At 45.3% G+C, this 16,722-nt stretch overlaps 2 protein-coding genes across 2 annotated transcripts; both read left to right on the top strand.

Moving 5' to 3' along the window:
- On the top strand, positions 10,413-11,582 carry LOC107616339. The gene is made up of 2 exons (XM_016318308.1): positions 10,413-11,163; positions 11,230-11,582. Exons 1-2 carry the CDS (start codon positions 10,413-10,415, stop codon positions 11,580-11,582), a joined length of 1,104 nt encoding a protein of 367 aa, XP_016173794.1.
- LOC107616341 lies at positions 13,338-14,569 on the top strand. The gene is made up of 2 exons (XM_016318309.1): positions 13,338-13,970; positions 14,102-14,569. The coding sequence occupies exons 1-2, from the start codon at positions 13,338-13,340 to the stop codon at positions 14,567-14,569; spliced, it is 1,101 nt and encodes a 366-aa protein (XP_016173795.1).

The following is a 16,722-nucleotide window of genomic DNA, read 5'->3' as shown; positions in this document are numbered from 1 at the left end:
TAACATATTAAGTTTACAAATTAAAAAAGTTTTTATTAAAAATATAAAAAATTTAAGTTTTTAATACATTTGTTTTTTAAATATTAAATAAAAACATTTAAAATTTTTCACTAATGATAAATTTATTATGTGCATTTAGAGCACATCTTAGTTAAACTATAAAAATAACAATTAAAAATTTGCAAACTACTAAAAAATAAGTTTGATAGTGTCTATGTCGGTAGAACCTCATAAATATTAGTTTTTAGGACAAATTTTTTCTCCTTGTCATTATCACTATTAGAACTAGTTTGAAATACTCCTCATCCGTCTCTAACAATTGATTTAGTTACCGTTTTAATAATACAGCATTTGGGTTATCGATATCGAAGAACTTGTTTCTATCTCAGAACGGTGGTGTAGTCTTCTGAGAAACTGTCACTATTTTTTTTATTTTGCTTGAAATGGTAGTGTAGAGAATAAAAAAAAAATATGAAATAATTGACTTGCATGTTAAAAAAAACAAATTATCTTTAGTTTTTTTAAACTCTACTTAACTTGATTTAACATTAACTTCTTTGATTAGCTTTTTCTTCTTTTTATTTTGGTGTTTGAATGAAAAAGTGAAATTCTCTTTCTCTTCTCAGCATTACCCGAAGTGAACTAGGTGGAAGTTTAACTTAAGGTTGCTTTTCTTTTTTTTTTTTGAATAACATTGGGTTGGGTCAAAATCAATTTGTCATCAGGTTTGAGAGCTTTCAACTTTATCGGTTTAGGTTATAACAAAAATAATTTTAGGCCTCCATACTTAAACAACATCATCTTATATAACAAGGAAAACAACAGAAATTATTGGTAGCAAAATCGGCACTGTAATGGAGGCAGAAAATCCTAGATTGAATGATACACTGCAGAGAACATTCTTGAGGGTGAGGGTAACAATGAATATCACTAAACCTCTGCCAATTGGGTTTTGGTTAGCGGCGCAGGAACATCAAACTCTTTGGGTGGACTTCAAGTATGAGAGGATCCAGGATAGTTATTGTCTGAATTGTGGTATCCTAGGCCATACCAAGAAGGAATGCAGGAACCCTATGGCAATGGCTAGCTGGGACCTCATGAAACCGAGGTATGTGCTTGGTTTAGGAGTTAATCGAGCCAGGGCCATCTCAGCTAGGGGAAAAGCGGAGGATGAGAAGGAAATGTATAGGGAGGGGACTGAGGCTAGGCAGGAATGGCAGGAGGAGCGTGCTAGAATGGAGCACATGGAGGAGCATTTGGCAGCAGCACGTAGTATGAGCAGGGAATTACGATCAGGGGTTCTGAGAAATCTTGAAGTAAATTCTGATCAGAAGTCGGCATTAGGAAGGGAAAGCCAGGGATCTAGAAAGCATGGTGAGGATGTCTCAGGAAATCTACTGATTGAACAAGCGGTTTCAGATAGGGAAGCTTTGGGAAGGGGACACAAGTCGGTAAACAATAACACTGACATCAGGAAAGGCAGCGACAAGTTTCATGAGATAGGCGAAGTTAGTTCCGCATTTAGACCCAATGCCACTTTGTCTGTAGAGCAGGAGGCCTCTGGACCTTGTAATTCTCAAAATATTCATAAGCCGTGTCAGGAGCATCTTGAGGTCGGGGGGAGCGAGGGGCGGCAACCTTTTCATAACAATGCAAGGCTAAATGAGACATGTGTGAATGAGCTCAAGCAGATAGAGAATTGGTTTCAGCACCATCAAGTGGAGGGTGTTGCTTGGGGGAGTCCTGTAAAGCTAACAATCGGGGAAGAATTGCAGAAGCTTTTTGGTAAAAAAGAGGCCCAAACTGAGCAGCATAGCGATATGATAATCAATGAGCAACCAGAAAAGGGGATGCAAATTGTTAGGCATGGTGCAGCCCAGCTGTGGAGCTATAGAGAAAAACCGAAAATGAAGAGAATTGTCACTGCAGCTGGTAGAACCATCATTCAGCGAATGGATAATGGGGAGAAGTATTATGTTGAATTACCGGAGGAACACCAGGACACGGAGGAGGCGACTGCTGCTGCGTCGGAGCAGAAGGACGTGAGTCAACGTGGGTTGGAGCTGGCTTTTGATGTGGGGTTAAATCTGAACTCTAAAAGATTTAGGGATGCAAGTAGGCTAGCTGTCTATGTGGACTCCTTGGAGGATGGTGCACAACAAGGTTTGGAAAAATCAGGTAAGAAGCTCAAACATGTTGCTGGACTAGTTATGGCTGAGGAGGCGGGCCTTATCATGCCCCACCAACAGCCATGATCGTTGTTAGCTGGAACTGTCGTGGAATGGCGGCCCCATCGACAGTGTCTGAACTAAGGAGTATTTGTAAATATCTTAAGCCGTCTGTTTTGTTTCTTATGGAGACTAAAGCTAGCAATCTTAGCTGTGTTAGGCTTAAAAGAACTTTGGGTTTTGATAATATGTTTTGTGTTGAATCCCGGGGGTTGTCCGGGGGGCTGTGTCTGCTTTGGAAAAATAATCTAAGTGTTAATGTTTATGCCTGGTGTGATAGCTTTATTAAAGCTCGAATAAGCGTTACTAATGATATAGATTGGGAAGGGATTTTTGTTTATGGCCATCCCAATTATATGAGAAGAAAGGAGTTATGGAATGAGTTAACTTATGTAAATAATAATCTGCATGTACCAAGGGCTTTTATTGGGGACTTCAATGATGTAATTTCACAGCATGAGAAAGTGGGTCTGCATCCAAAGCCGACTAGTCAGATTGATACTTTTAGGCGTTTTGTAGATAAGAATGCTCTCATGGACTTGGAATTACAAGGGACAAAATATACATGGTTTAGTAACCCTAGGAATGGTTTTGTTACTAAAGAAAGGATAGATAGAGTGCTTGCTAATTGGGAGTGGAGGAAAGCTTTCCAACATGCCACCCTTTCTGCCTTACCAGTTGTTTCTTCTGATCATACGCCTTTAGTTCTCAATGTCAAACCCAGAGGTAAAAGGAGTGGATGCTTTAAATTTGAGGCTTTTTGGACTGATCATGCTGATTGTGGTAATATCATAAAGAGAGGATGGAACAGTGTCTGTAATACTACGGTTGACCATTGGACCAATTTAACTCGAAGGATGAATAATTGTAAACAAGAATTGGTCAAATGGAGCAGGGTTAACTTTAAGAGGGCAGATGTTGAAATTCAGAAGCTAATGCATAGCCTTAAGCTAGCAGAGGAAAGAGATTATTCCGATACTCAACAGCAGGAAATTAATAAATTAAAAATGGATATTACTGCGCTGTGGAAACAGGAGGAAAAGTATTGGGGGCAGAGATCTAGAGTAAAATGGCTGAAGTTTGGCGACAAGAATACTGCCTTTTTCCATGCTTCTACCATTCAACGTAGGGACAGGAATAGAATTGAGAGGCTAAAGGATACTAGTGGAGAATGGGTGTGTGGGGAGAATGAGATACTTAAGTTGGCTGTTCTTCATTTTCAGAATCTCTTTAAAGCCTCTGATAATCTTGTTATGTCTGAATGCATTAGCAAAATCCCTATTAGAGTCACTGAAGGCATGAATCGAGAGCTAATGGAAGAACTTTCTGATCAGGAAATCAAAGAAGTTACGTTCAGCCTTGGAAGTCTTAAGGCGCCTGGCCCAGATGGATTAAATGGCCTTTTTTTCCAAAAGCATTGGCCAATTATTGAGAAAGAGGTTTGTGCTGTTGTTAAGCATTTCTTTAAGGAAGGGGTCCTACCAAGTAGCATCGGTGACACTATTATTGTTTTGGTTCCTAAGGCTAACTACCCGGAAACACTTAATCAGCTTCGACCGATTAGCTGTTGCAATTTTATATATAAGATCATTTCTAAGGTGTTGGTTATTAGGCTTAGAAGGATAATAGATATGATTGTTTCACCTATCCAGAGTGCTTTTGTGGGGGGACGCCTCATCCAGGATAACATGGTAATAGTGCAGGAAATGTTTCATGCTTTAAACAAAAAAGGGCAGCATGCTTCCAGGAACTTAGCTGTTAAGATTGATATGAACAAAGCCTATGACAGGGTTGAATGGCCTTTCCTAGAGGCTACTCTAAGAGCTTTTGGGCTTAATTTGCACTGGGTCAGGATGATTATGATGTGTGTCTCGCAGGTCTCTTATAAAATCAAGATCAATGGTATTCTGTCAAGAAAGTTTGTGCCACAGAGAGGACTTAGGCAGGGAGACCCCCTTTCACCATACCTGTTTATCATAGCAGCTGAGGTTTTTACTGTCCTTATGGACAAGGCTAAAGAAGAGGGTAGAATCTCTGGTGTCAGAATTGCTCCTACTGCTCCTTCCATCTCTCATCTCCTTTTTGCGGATGACTGCATCATTTTCTCGAGGGATAGTGAGGAGGAAGTTTATCAGCTTATTACTGTTTTAAATATGTATACAGAAGCCTCCGGGCAGCGAATAAATGTTGACAAGTCTGGGATTACTTTCGGCTACCAGGTTCCGATTAGAAACATAGTAGAAATAGAAGAGATTTTAGGATTGCCTGCTTGGGATCAACCAGGTAAGTACCTTGGTCTTCCGGCTCAGTGGGGCAGATCTAAGAATAAAGCTTTGAGATGGATTGAGGAGCGAGTGTCTGATAAGCTCTGCGGCTGGAAAGAAAAACTTCTTACTCAGGCTGGAAGGGAGGTTCTCATCAAATCGGTTATCCAAGCGATGCCGGCCTATGCTATGAATGTTGTTCTCTTTCCTAAAGGTTTTTGTCACCGGCTGTGTCAAAAAGTGGCTAAATTTTGGTGGGCCTCTTCTGGTAAGGATAGGGGTATTCATTGGAGGAGTTGGGATAAAATTTGCGCGAGCAAGAGGGATGGAGGAATTGGTTTTAAGGATTTTTATAGTCAAAATTTAGCTCACTTGGCAAAGCAAGCTTGGCGGGTTTTTGAGTACCCTAATGCGGTGTGGGTGCAGGTGCTTAAGGCTGTGTACTTTCCGAATGAGGACTTCAAAGTGTCTAAGGCTGGCAAAGGAGCATCTTGGATCTGGAAAAGTATTGTGCATGGTAAGGACTTCCTCTTGAGAAATGGTAGATGGTTGATTGGGAACGGAGATAAAGTGAGGATTCTGGAAGATAATTGGATATTGAACATGAATACGAGCCCTGTTATTATGAGCAATGATGTCACGTTTATAAAGGAGTTAATTAGTGAAGGACAGGGGTGGAATATAAGTGAGTTAAGGAAACATTTTGATGGGGATACCATAGGGAAGATCATTAGGACTCCAGTGAGTGTTATTGGTAGAGAAGATAAATTTAGTTGGCCTCTAAAAGCGGATGGGAAGTACACCATCAAAACGGGATACCATGTTGCCAAGAAAGAGCAGCATATCGACAATAGCAGTATTCCATCAACTAGTGATGACTTCAAGGACCTATGGAGGGACATTTGGAAACTGAAAGTGCCTCAAAAGATCAGAACCTTCCTATGGCGGGCCTCGCATAACATTTTACCGGTCTTTCAGAATCTTTATAATAAAAAAATTTCTAACACTTCTAGTTGTCCTATTTGTTTGCAGGAACCAGAGTCCACGGAGCATGCGCTGCTGCTTTGCCCTTGGACAAGGGCTGCATGGTTTGGAGCCCAAATTCAGTGCTGTCCTACGGCCAATACAGTCACATCTTTTGGAAAATGGATAATGGATCTTTTTAAAAAAATGAAGGTATGCACAGGTACTGATTATGAACTGCGTTGTAGCAAAGTAGGTTTTTTGGCATGGGAAGTGTGGAAAGCAAGAAATCTAGCAGTGCATCACAGATCCAAACCTAACCCTTTCCTAGTGATTAACAAGGCCAAACAAATGGAAACAGAATTTGCAGATTCTGCAGAAGTACCAGCAATAACTTCTATGGGTGCTAGGAGGACAGTTAAAAGGGTTACCTGGAGGCCGCCTCTGCCAGGATGGATTAAGTGCAATGTTGATGCAGCATTTCTTGAAGTGTTCTCTGGAGGAGCAACAGCGGCAGTATTCAGAGACCATGCTGGAAACCTTCTCACAGCCTCAAACTCTAGAATTGTGGCTTCCTCGCCTTTAGCTGCGGAAGCTTTAGCAGTTAGGGAAGCATTAATATTAGCTCAGAACTTTCAACTAGAATGAGTTATTTTTGAATCCGACAGTTTAATACTCATCCAAGCTCTTAAATCAAAGGCATCAATTGCAGAAATTCAAGTTATCTTGGATGACATTTTGGATTTAGTGCGTAATATCTCAAATTTTGGGTTTACCTGGGTGCCTAGAGAAGGGAATGTCCTAGCCCATGAGGTAGCTAAGCTTACAGCTCACGGCTCTCTTGGACAGAATTGGCCCAGCTGCAAGCCACAATCCATCATGAAAATATTGAATGAAGAGCGCTGCTTGTCGCTGCATTGGGCGAGCAGATCATGAGCATGGCAGTTTATTTTGGACTAACTGAGTTTCAATTTAATTAGATAGTGACTTACTTTGATTGCAGGTTGAAACTTCCAGGGCTTGTTGAAAGCAGAGGTTGGCACCTTCCTTGTCGGGAGGGGATGGAATAGCAAGCATGCTGCTTCCTTTTTCTGTTGGATAGCAGATTGGATTTGTTGCTTTGTTGAATGTCAGGAGCCTTGTAGGGTTTGTGTCCTGTTCTTCGCTCTTCTGGCTGTGTTCTGCATTTTCTCCAAGTTTAGTGAATCGCGGTCCCCACACATAATACAGGAATCGAAAGGAAAAGGGAGGTCAGAGTAGGAGGAGTAACTGACCGGTTGCCATGGCGGAAGAGAGATCATTGTTTTTGAGACTAGGAATAGAGGCGCAATGAATGCGAATGATGATGGAAGTTCCTCACGGCGGATCCACCACCAGGGGCTTCAACTTTTGGGGTCGGCGATGGGGAGCGGTAACGGACATCCCAGGATGATTCCAGGCAGACTCAGGTCGAGATCAATGATATCAAACGAACGCTGCAGACTTCAGATCCATGCATCAAGATCTTCAATCTGTATTGGAGCTTCCGGCGACAATGGCAATCTTAATCCGAGAGCTTTCGAACAGGATGAGTGTTACTCCTACAGTCCGGTCAAATGGTTTCCTTATTCTGGTGTTGCAGAAGCTGTATGAGGGGCAGCGATGGTGAAGCAGATTTGCGGCAAAATTTTCAGCGACAAACATTTCTCTGTTAGTATAACAGCGAAGTCCACGCGTTATCCTGCCCAACTTATTCAGATCTGAAGACAATGATTTTTGCTTCGCCGCATTGGAGGGGATGTATCTTCGAAAGCCATGGGAAAGCTTGAATTGGTTACATCTATGTTACGAACTTAGAATAGGGAACAGGGTTCTGGGTCTGGGTGGGTTGTGTGTTCGGGTTTTGGGAAGGGATCATGGGCTAGCCCAAGGTGTCAAGAACTCAAGATGCAAAAACAATCATGATCAAAAAAAAAAAAACAACATCATCAAACTTACTTGGATTATTAATCCAAATAACACTATATTTGTCATCACTAAAGTTATTAATTGTTTACTAAATTTAACACATTAAAAGAAAAAATAAATATAATATTAAAATAAGAAAAAAATAAAAAGAGAATTATTAAAAGAAGAAGAAAAACCAAACAAAAATAAGAAAAAGTATAACATGTAACAACAGCAACAACAATGATAATTCTTGTTCCGGCCTGATCCGGCTAGTGCAGTGTCCGACCTGACCCGAACGACTGATCCAGCAGGCCATGTACGCCCGAATTGCGACCCAAACACCTGCTCCCTGGCAACCAGCTGCAAGACAGCTGGGAGAAGAAGCTTCTTGGAAAGAGACATCTCTTTTGGGACCCGCCCTACTGACAGGGTATATATGGGGAGGGTCCTACCCTTCCCTCACGGTACGTCACTATCCCATACTCTCACCGTCATCTGTGAAAAACTCTGACTTGGGCGTCGGAGTGTGATGACATGTCATCATGTCATATTTTTCTATGCTTTTTCATACAAGAAATTAATGATTAGTGCTTAAATATTGAATGTTTTTCTATGTTTTTTCATACAAGAAATTAATGATTAATGATTAATGCTTTTTCTGACTTGATCTTTTGATTTTACAAATTTTGTAGGAAATAAGAGGAAAAAGAAGTAAAAAAAGCACAAAATAAGCTAAAAAGGAGAAAAGATTAATTTTTGGAGCTTGGGCACACTTTGGAGCCTTAGGCCACGCTTTTAAAAGCGTGGCCCATGATTTAAACAAGGAGAGCGCTCTTGGCACGAAAACACCACGACGCACACGCGTACAGGACGCTTACGCGTCGGATGACGAATTTTGAAGACCCACGCGTACGTGTGCATGACGCGTACGCGTGGAGGTGATTGGCGTTCATTTGCAAAGAGAACGCTACGTTGAATAAGTCAGCATTTTCGGGCAAAATCTAAATTTGAAATGGAAGTTCAGCCATCGACGCGTACGCGTGCATGACACGTACGCGTGGATGTGACATACCTGAAGAAGCACGCGCAAGCATGGGCTGAGCGGCAGCGTAGAAGTGGAATGTTTGAAGAACCACGCGTACGCGTAGGTGACGCGTACGCGTAGGTGACGCGTACGCGTAGGGAGCGCTCAATTGAAGAACGCTATGCTCACTTAGAGAACGCTGCAAGGGACGCGCACACGTCGATATGCCAGATTGCCAAAAGCACGCGTAAGCACAAAGGACGCATACGCGTGGAAGGCCCAAAATGCAAAAAGGACGCGCATGCGCAGAGGACGCGTACGCATGGATGTAAAAGCGTTCCGCTCACTTAATGAACGCTACGCTCTCCTGGAAGTGCAACTTTGGCTCAATTAATCTGATTCAAAGCCCATTGAAGCTCCAAAGCAAGCAGAGCCCATTGACATCACTCAAAGGCACAAGAAACAGTTAGAATAGCATTTTCATTTAACTGTAATTTGTTTTGAATTTCAATTTCATTTGTAATTTAGGAATGCCTATAAAAAGGCTTTAGCTCACAGTCAGGGAAGGAGGCAGGTCTGTGAAGTTAGGAGGCGCTGGAGTAGGCTGCATTAGTAGTAGGCAGTAGTAGAAGTAGGAGTAGGAGTAGAATAGAAGGCTCTCTTGAAACACTTTTATTTTTCTGCACTTTTACATTTCTGTATTAAATTCAATTTAGCTTATGCAATTTTAGTTTCTGATAATTCTCTTCTGCACATTTTCCTTTCTGCAATTTTACAATTCAGTTTACATTGAACTTGATTTTAATCTTCTATTCCCATTGCTTTCAATTTACTTTTCATGCAATTTAAATCTTCTGCAATTGTTCTGAGTTCTGATTTACTGCTTTCTTTAATTTCTCAGCACCCAAAGCTCTTTACATTTGCTGCAATTTACGTTTCTTGTTCTTTAAGTTTCTGCCAATTTACCTTCTGCACTTTATACCTTCTGCAATTTACATTCTGTCAATACAATTTCACCCAATTCACCACTATTAGCTTAACTAAACTAATCACCTCACTAAAATTGCTTGATCCATCAATCCCTGTGGGATCGACTTCACTCTTGTGAGTTATTACTACTTGATGCAACCCGGTACACTTGCCGGTGAGTTTGTGTGGAATTGTTTTTTCCTCATCAGAGTGTCATTGCAGGTGGCTCCCCTCTCACATTGCAAGACAGCTCGGGAGGTCGTCTACCCTCAAGTCTCACTCACCAGACCCAGATCTAAGCCGATTCCCACCATCACACCCAGAGAACACCTCCGACCCGTCCGGCACATGAAGTACCGAACATTGGCGCTGTCCGTGGGGACTGGCCAGAATGGACTTTCTGTTGGGTCTTGTGGAGGCAGATGACGGAGGTGAACCACGTGGGGAGGAAATGGTTCCCCGAACTGGCAGGGTAGCCTCTGTGGCTTCCTTTCGTGAATGCACAAGATCCCTTCTGTGGCGACCTGAGCCCCCCTCATGCTCCCAGGAGAGGCGACCATTTGGAGGGACTGGGAGCGACAGCGTCAGAATAACACAGGAGCTACGCCACAGGGTGCAAAAGCTGGAGCGAGAAGTAGCAAGCAGAGAGTGCCACCGACCAGCTCCGGGGCAAGATCGTTCCTGGTTTTCCCAAGGGAGGGAAACCAGAGGGAGAAGCCCCTGAAGGGACCGCTCCAGACGCACCCCAACCCCCGATCAGAATCAAAAAGCCAAGGGGAAAGTAGGGAGTTGCCGAGAAGACGGCGAGATCCCATCATTTATACCCGATCTCCAACGAGGCATACAGTGGAAGAAAACTGAGAGGACAGCAGAGAAAGACCAAGGAAAAGGCGACACCCCATAATCATGGGAGCAACCCCTTTCCACCACTCCATCCTCGAAGTATGGCTACCGAAGCACTTCGGTAAGCCAACGGACATGAGGTATGATGGGACCCAAGACCCCTAAGAACATCTAACGGCCTTCGAGGCCAAGATGAATCTGGAAGGGGTGGGCGATGAAGTAAGATGTCGCGCCTTCCCTGTGACCTTAGCGGGACCGGTAATCCACTGGTTCAATGGTCTCCCCCAGGGCTCCGTAACAACCTTTGCGGACATAACCAGCGCTTTCCTGGCACAGTTCACCACGTGCATTGCCAAATCGAAGCACCCGATCAACTTGCTAGGGGTGACACAGAAAAGCGGGGAACCGACCAGGAAGTACCTAGATAAGTTCAATGATGAATTCTTGGAGATTGACGGCCTAACCGACTCGGTGGCCAGCTTATGCTTGATGAACGGGTTGCTAAATGAAGATTTCAGGAAGTACCTTACCACCAAGCCCGTATGGACGATGCAAGAAATCCAAAACATGGCTAGGGAGTATATCAATGACGAGGAGGTTAGCCAAGTCGTGGTAGCCAACAAGCGGCAGCCCGCCTATAACTCTTCTCGTCAACCCGGTAACGGGGAAAGGTCTAAGGAGCACTCCAAGGACGGAGGGCCAGCTAAAGCCTTCAAGCCGTTCCCCCAGGTAGGGAAATTTACTAACTACACTCCTCTGACAGTCCCGATCATCGAAGTGTACCAGCAAATAGCCGATGAAGCCATCCTGTCGAAGTCCCGGCAACTTAAAGATAGGATTGGGGGGAACAAAAACCTCTACTGCGATTACCACAAGGGCTTCGACCACAAGACCCAAGATTGTTTCGATTTGAAGGATGCTCTGGAGCAGGTGATCCGGGAAGGTAAGCTGGCAGAGTTCTCTCACCTCATAAGTGAACTCAGGAGGCGGGATCGTGACTGATCTGGAGACGATAGGAGCCGCGTCGTTAGACCAAGGCAAGAGCCCGAGGAGGACAATGAGCGCGGCCTCACCATTGTGAACGTCATAGTTGGGAGAGACGTCGCTCCCAGGTCGAAGTCGACAAGCAGGAAAGATGCCAAAGTCTTGGCTGTGTCATCGTCTAGTCCCGCGCCTCCCTCCAGGAGAGTCTCGTCAATATCATTCGGACCAAAGGACCAATGGTTCGATGACTTGTCGGAGAACCCTCCCATGGTGATCACAGCAAGGGTGGGAACTGGTATGGTCAGGCGAATCCTCGTAGACACTAGAGCCGATACGAACATCATGTTCCGTAACGTGTTTGATGCTCTGGACCTCTGATACACCGACCTAAGAACCCACCAACACGGTGTGGTCGGCTTAGGTGATAACTTTATCAAGCCTGATGGAATAGTCTCCCTACCGGTCTCCATAGGAAGAGGTCGGAGGAAGAGGTCGGTAATGGCGGAGTTCGTTGTCCTAAGGGACTCCACGGCCTACAACCTCATCTTAGGAAGGAAAACCATCAATGAGTTTGGAGCAGTGATTTGTACCAAGCTACTGTTGATGAAGTTTGTCGCTGATGATGGATCGGTTGGTTCCATCAGGCGAGATTTGGAAACGGCGGTCGCATGCGACAACACCAGTCTCTCCCTTAGAAAGAAGTCTAAAGAGGCATCCGGGGTTTTCCTAGCTGATCTAGATGCCAGGGTCGACGACAAGCCCAGGCCAGAACCTGAAGAAGACCTCGAGAAGTTCCGGGTCGGTGACTCGGATGAAAAGTTCACTTTCGTGAACAGAAACCTCCCTCATGACTTGAAAGAGCCACTGGTGGAAATGATTCGAGCAAACGGCGATCTGTTCGCATGGACGCCAGCCGACATGCTGGGAATTGACCCGCAATTCATGTCGCACCACCTTGCCGTGAAGGCAGAAGCTAAACTGGTGGCACAGAGGAGGAGGAAAATGTCCAAGGAGAGGGCTGACGAGGTGGCCAGGCAAACGGTCAGCTTGCTAGATGCCGGGTTCATTCGAGAACTAGACTACTCGACCTGGCTCTCGAATGTAGTCCTGGTCAAGAAAGCCAATGGAAAGTGGAGAATGTGCGTGGACTATTCCGATCTCAACAAGGCATGCCCTAAGGATTCCTTCTCCCTCCCTAATATTGATGCTCTTGTAGACGCGGCGGCGGGGTATCGGTTTCTGAGTTTCATGGACGCATACTCTGGCTACAACCAGATACCGATGCACCGGCCAGACGAGGAGAAGACGGTGTTCATAACGCTAGGGGGTACATACTGCTATAAGGTGATGCCTTTCGGACTGAAAAACACAGAAGCTACATATCAAAGGCTGATGAACAAGGTATTTAGTAGTCTCATCGGCAAGACGGTGGAAGTGTGCGTAGATGACATCTTGGTGAAGACCACCCAGGCCGAAGACCTCATCAGTGATCTAGAGACCGTGTTTGCATCTCTTCGGCAACACAACATGAGGCTTAACCCTCTCAAGTGTGCCTTCGCCACGGAAGCTGGGAAGTTCTTGGGCTTCATGATAACCCAAAGAGGAGTGGAGGCCAACCCGGAAAAATGTAAAGCAATCCTACAAATGTCAAGCCCGGGATGTATTAAAGATGTGCAGAGACTGGCAGGAAGACTCACGGCGCTATCTCGTTTCCTCGGCGCATTGGCTGCCAAAGCTCTTCCGTTCTTCAACCTAATGAAAAAAAGGGATAGTGTTCGAATGGACCCCGACGTACGAGGAAGCCTTCAATCACTTCAAGACCATTGTCCGGCGCCCCCTGTCCTCGGTAAGCCCAGAAACGGTGAGGCGCTATTCTTGTACTTGGCAGTAAGTGATGAAGCTTTGGCAACCATCCTGGTAAGAGAAGAAGGGAGGATTCAGCAACCGGTCTACTTCGTGAGCAAGGCGTTGCAGGGGGCAGAATTGAGGTACAGTAAGCTGGAAAAACTGGCATATGCGCTCCTGACCTCCTCCCGTAGGCTGCGACAATACTTCTAGGGACACCAAATAATCATCAGGACAGACCAAGCGATCCGCCAAGTGTTACAAAAACCCGACCTGGCGGGCAGAATGATGACCTGGGCAATCAAACTGTCTCAGTATGATTTACAGTACAAACCCATACATGCAATCAAGGCCCAAGCAATGGCCGACTTCCTGGTAGAGGTAACAAGAAACAATCCCGAGACACCAAGCACACGGTGGAAGCTCCATGTGGACGGAGCCTCCAACCAAACATTCGGGGGAGCGGGAATCATTCTAGAAAGCCCAACGGGAGTCGTGTATGAGCAATCGGTCAAGTTCGAGTTCCCGGTGTCCAATAATCAAGCAGAATACGAGGCCCTCCTTGGCGGCCTACTTTTGGCAAGGGAAATCGGAGCCCCCAGAGTGGAAGTATGCAGCGACTTCCAGGTCATCACATTACAGATTAATGGAACGTATCAGACCAGGGACTCCCTGCTGCAGAAATACTTGGAGAAAGTTAAAAAGCTGAGCGAGGAGTTCGACGAGTTCACAGTGCAACATGTTCCAAGAGAGAGGAACACCCGAGCTGACCTCCTATCAAAACTGGCAAGCACAAAACCAGGAACAGGGAACCGATCTCTGATTCAAGGTTTAGTGAAGGAACCAACGGTGACCCTGCATATAGCATGTACAATCGATCCCCCTCATGGATGGACCCAATCATCAACCTCTTGGAAAACAGTAAGCTCCCTGATGACGATAAGACGATAAAGGCACTAAGAAGAGAAGCGGCCAAGTATACGATAATACAAGGCCAGCTATTTAAGAAGGGGCTGAACTAACTTCTATTGAAGTGCCTACGCCCTGACCAGATGGACTACGTGCTAAGCGAAGTCCACGAGGGGTGCTGCGGCCATCACATCGGAGGAAAAGCCTTAGCCCGAAAGCTCGTCAGGGCCGGCTACTTTTGGCCCTCAAAGATGTCGGATTCCAAGGAGTTCGTGAAGAAATGCAGGAGGTGCCAAGAAAACACCAACTTTCACAAAGCACCGGCAGTCGAGCTAAGCCTACTGATGGCCTCCCGACCATTCTCTCAGTGGGGAGTCGACTTGCTAGGACCCTTCCCGGTCGGACCTGGGCAGGTCAAATACCTAATTGTTGCCATCGATTATTACACCAAGTGGGTGGAGGCCAAACCGTTGGCCAGCATATCTTCGGCAAACTGCCGAAAATTCATGTGGAGGCAAGTAATAGCCAGATTTGAGATCCCGGAGGTCGTCATCTCAGACAACGGAACACAGTTTGCCGATAAAAGTTCGGAAAATTTCTCGCCGGTTTAGGGATAAAGCAAAGAAGTTCTCGTCTGTCGAGCACCCACAAACTAACGGCCAAGTCGAAGCAACGAACAAGGTCATCCTGTAAGGCCTCAAAAAGTGACTTGACCAGAAGAAGGGAGCGTGGGCAGACGAACTAGCATCGGTCCTCTGGTCCTATCGCACAACGCAGCAGTCATCCAATCCTACAAAGTCTTAAAAAACGACTTGACCAGAAGAAGGGAGCCTGGATAGACGAGCTAGCGTCGGTCCTGTGGTCTTATCGCACAACGCAGTAGTCATCTACCGGGGAGACGCCCTTCCGACTCACTTATGGGGTTGACGCGATAATACTAGTAGAGATTGGGGAACCGAGCCCACGACTACTCTTGGGAGGGGTTGAAGAAGCCGTAGAAAAGGACTTACTGGATGAGACTAGATAGATGGCCCACTTGTCGGAGACGGCGTTGAAATAAAGGATGGCCCTGCGTTACAACGCCAAAGTACTAAAAAGAGATTTTGAGCCAAGCGACCTAGTCCTACGACGCAACGACGTTGGACTCCTGGCACCAGGGGAAGGAAAGTTGGCAGCCAATTGGGAAGGCCCCTACAGAGTAAAAGAAGTAGTCGGCAACGGAGCTTATAAGCTGGAATGACTGGACAGCAGGGAGGTCCCGAGAACATTGAATGCAAGGAACCTAGGAAGGTTCTACTCTTAGAAGCCCGAGCACACCCAACAGGCAGGCAATGTACCAGTTTAGTAAGACCAGTTTCATTTCATGTTGCATTACCTCCCATTAGTTGTTTATTTGCAAATCATCATGATATAATTGTGTTCAGGCTACGCTAATCGTCTCTTTTTTCATTTTATATTCCAATATTATTCAAATTATTCAAATCACTTTGCCAAGTAAAAGTAATTAATACCATAACGACACGGCATCCCGGGGTGATCCCCGGGAACCATTGAAGTCGCAAACGCTACGGCTATTAAATAAGGCCAAGTTTCAGGCACTCAAACGAAAAAGTCATGACCTGGCTTCATTAATTACCAACGAATTGGTAAACAAGTGCAAGCAAATAGATAATTACCAAGAAAATGGTAAGCAAACACAGCAAGCAAGTCGTTAATTACCAGTAAAATGGTGAACAAGCAATTTGTTATCTACTGATAAAACGGTAAACGAGTTCGCTAAAACTACTTAAGCGTTCAAAAATCCACACAAATTACAAAAATCAAAACAAGATACAACAAGATTACATTAGTTCTTCGAGATATCAATGATCTTGCCATCCTTAATGGTTTTAGAAATGCTGACGGCCGAGGTATCAAAATCGGGAGCTAACAGCTTCACTTGAGCCTTGATCGCCTCCTTAGTCACCATGATGGCATTCTTATCTTGCTTCACGGTCTCTCTATACTTTTTCCTCAGCTCAACAGCCTCAGTCTTGGCCGCAGTCACCGATGAGAGGGCCTCATCACACTCTTTTTCGAGTTCCTTTACCCGACCTTGAGCAGCGCTGAGTTCGCCCTCCAAGGCAAGCTCCCACTCGGTAGCCACGCCACCGTCACATCGGAAGTCTTGACCTTCTCCTCAGAAGCAGCTAACTATGTCTGCAGCGACTTCACCTCAACCTTATACTTCTCATTGGCACTGACGTACGATTGAAGCTTGTTTTCTAGATTCTGAGCTCCCGCAAAGACGGGCTCTGCCTTCTTTGCTATGGCAGCGGCCCGGAGCAAGGTGCGGTACACCCATTTGGCTTGAGAAGCAAGATCCCCATCCAGAAAGAAATCCTCTGTACCAGGTAAGAGCTGGGAATCGATAAAGCTGCTTGTATCAAAGTTCTTCTCCATCACTGTGAGCACCCCCTCGGGGCTGGAGGACGGTTTCCTTTTCCTTGGGTTGTCAACGACGATAACCTCAGGTCCTTCACCATCCACTTCGACCTCTGGTTGGGGGCCCAGACTAGAGCTGGTCCCAGCCACCTCTCGTTGCGTAGGCTGGGATTGGGCCTCAGCCTCGGCAGCAGAAGAGTGAGGCACCTCGTTAATACGGGTGGCAGAGTCATTATTGCTACCCTCAAGAAGAAATGTATTGAATAAAGTGTCAAGTCCAACCTGCTCGCCAGCCATCAACATCAAAACAACACACGAAGGCTCGTTAGTCAGCAAACCA

Source organism: Arachis ipaensis, chromosome B09 (assembly GCF_000816755.2).
Source record: "Arachis ipaensis cultivar K30076 chromosome B09, Araip1.1, whole genome shotgun sequence".
NCBI lineage: Eukaryota > Viridiplantae > Streptophyta > Magnoliopsida > Fabales > Fabaceae > Arachis > Arachis ipaensis.
Note: the sequence above shows the minus strand (reverse complement) of the source record. Positions and strands in the feature narration are given on the sequence as shown.

Coding starts and splice junctions, on each gene's coding strand:
- LOC107616339 (XM_016318308.1), top strand. CDS start 10,413: ATGAATCTGGAAGGGGTGGGCGATGAAGTAAGATGTCGCGCCTTCCCT. Junction 11,164..11,229: donor GGAGCAGGTGATCCGGGAAG/GTAAGCTGGCAG, acceptor ACTGATCTGGAG/ACGATAGGAGCCGCGTCGTT.
- LOC107616341 (XM_016318309.1), top strand. CDS start 13,338: ATGACCTGGGCAATCAAACTGTCTCAGTATGATTTACAGTACAAACCC. Junction 13,971..14,101: donor CATCAACCTCTTGGAAAACA/GTAAGCTCCCTG, acceptor CGCCCTGACCAG/ATGGACTACGTGCTAAGCGA.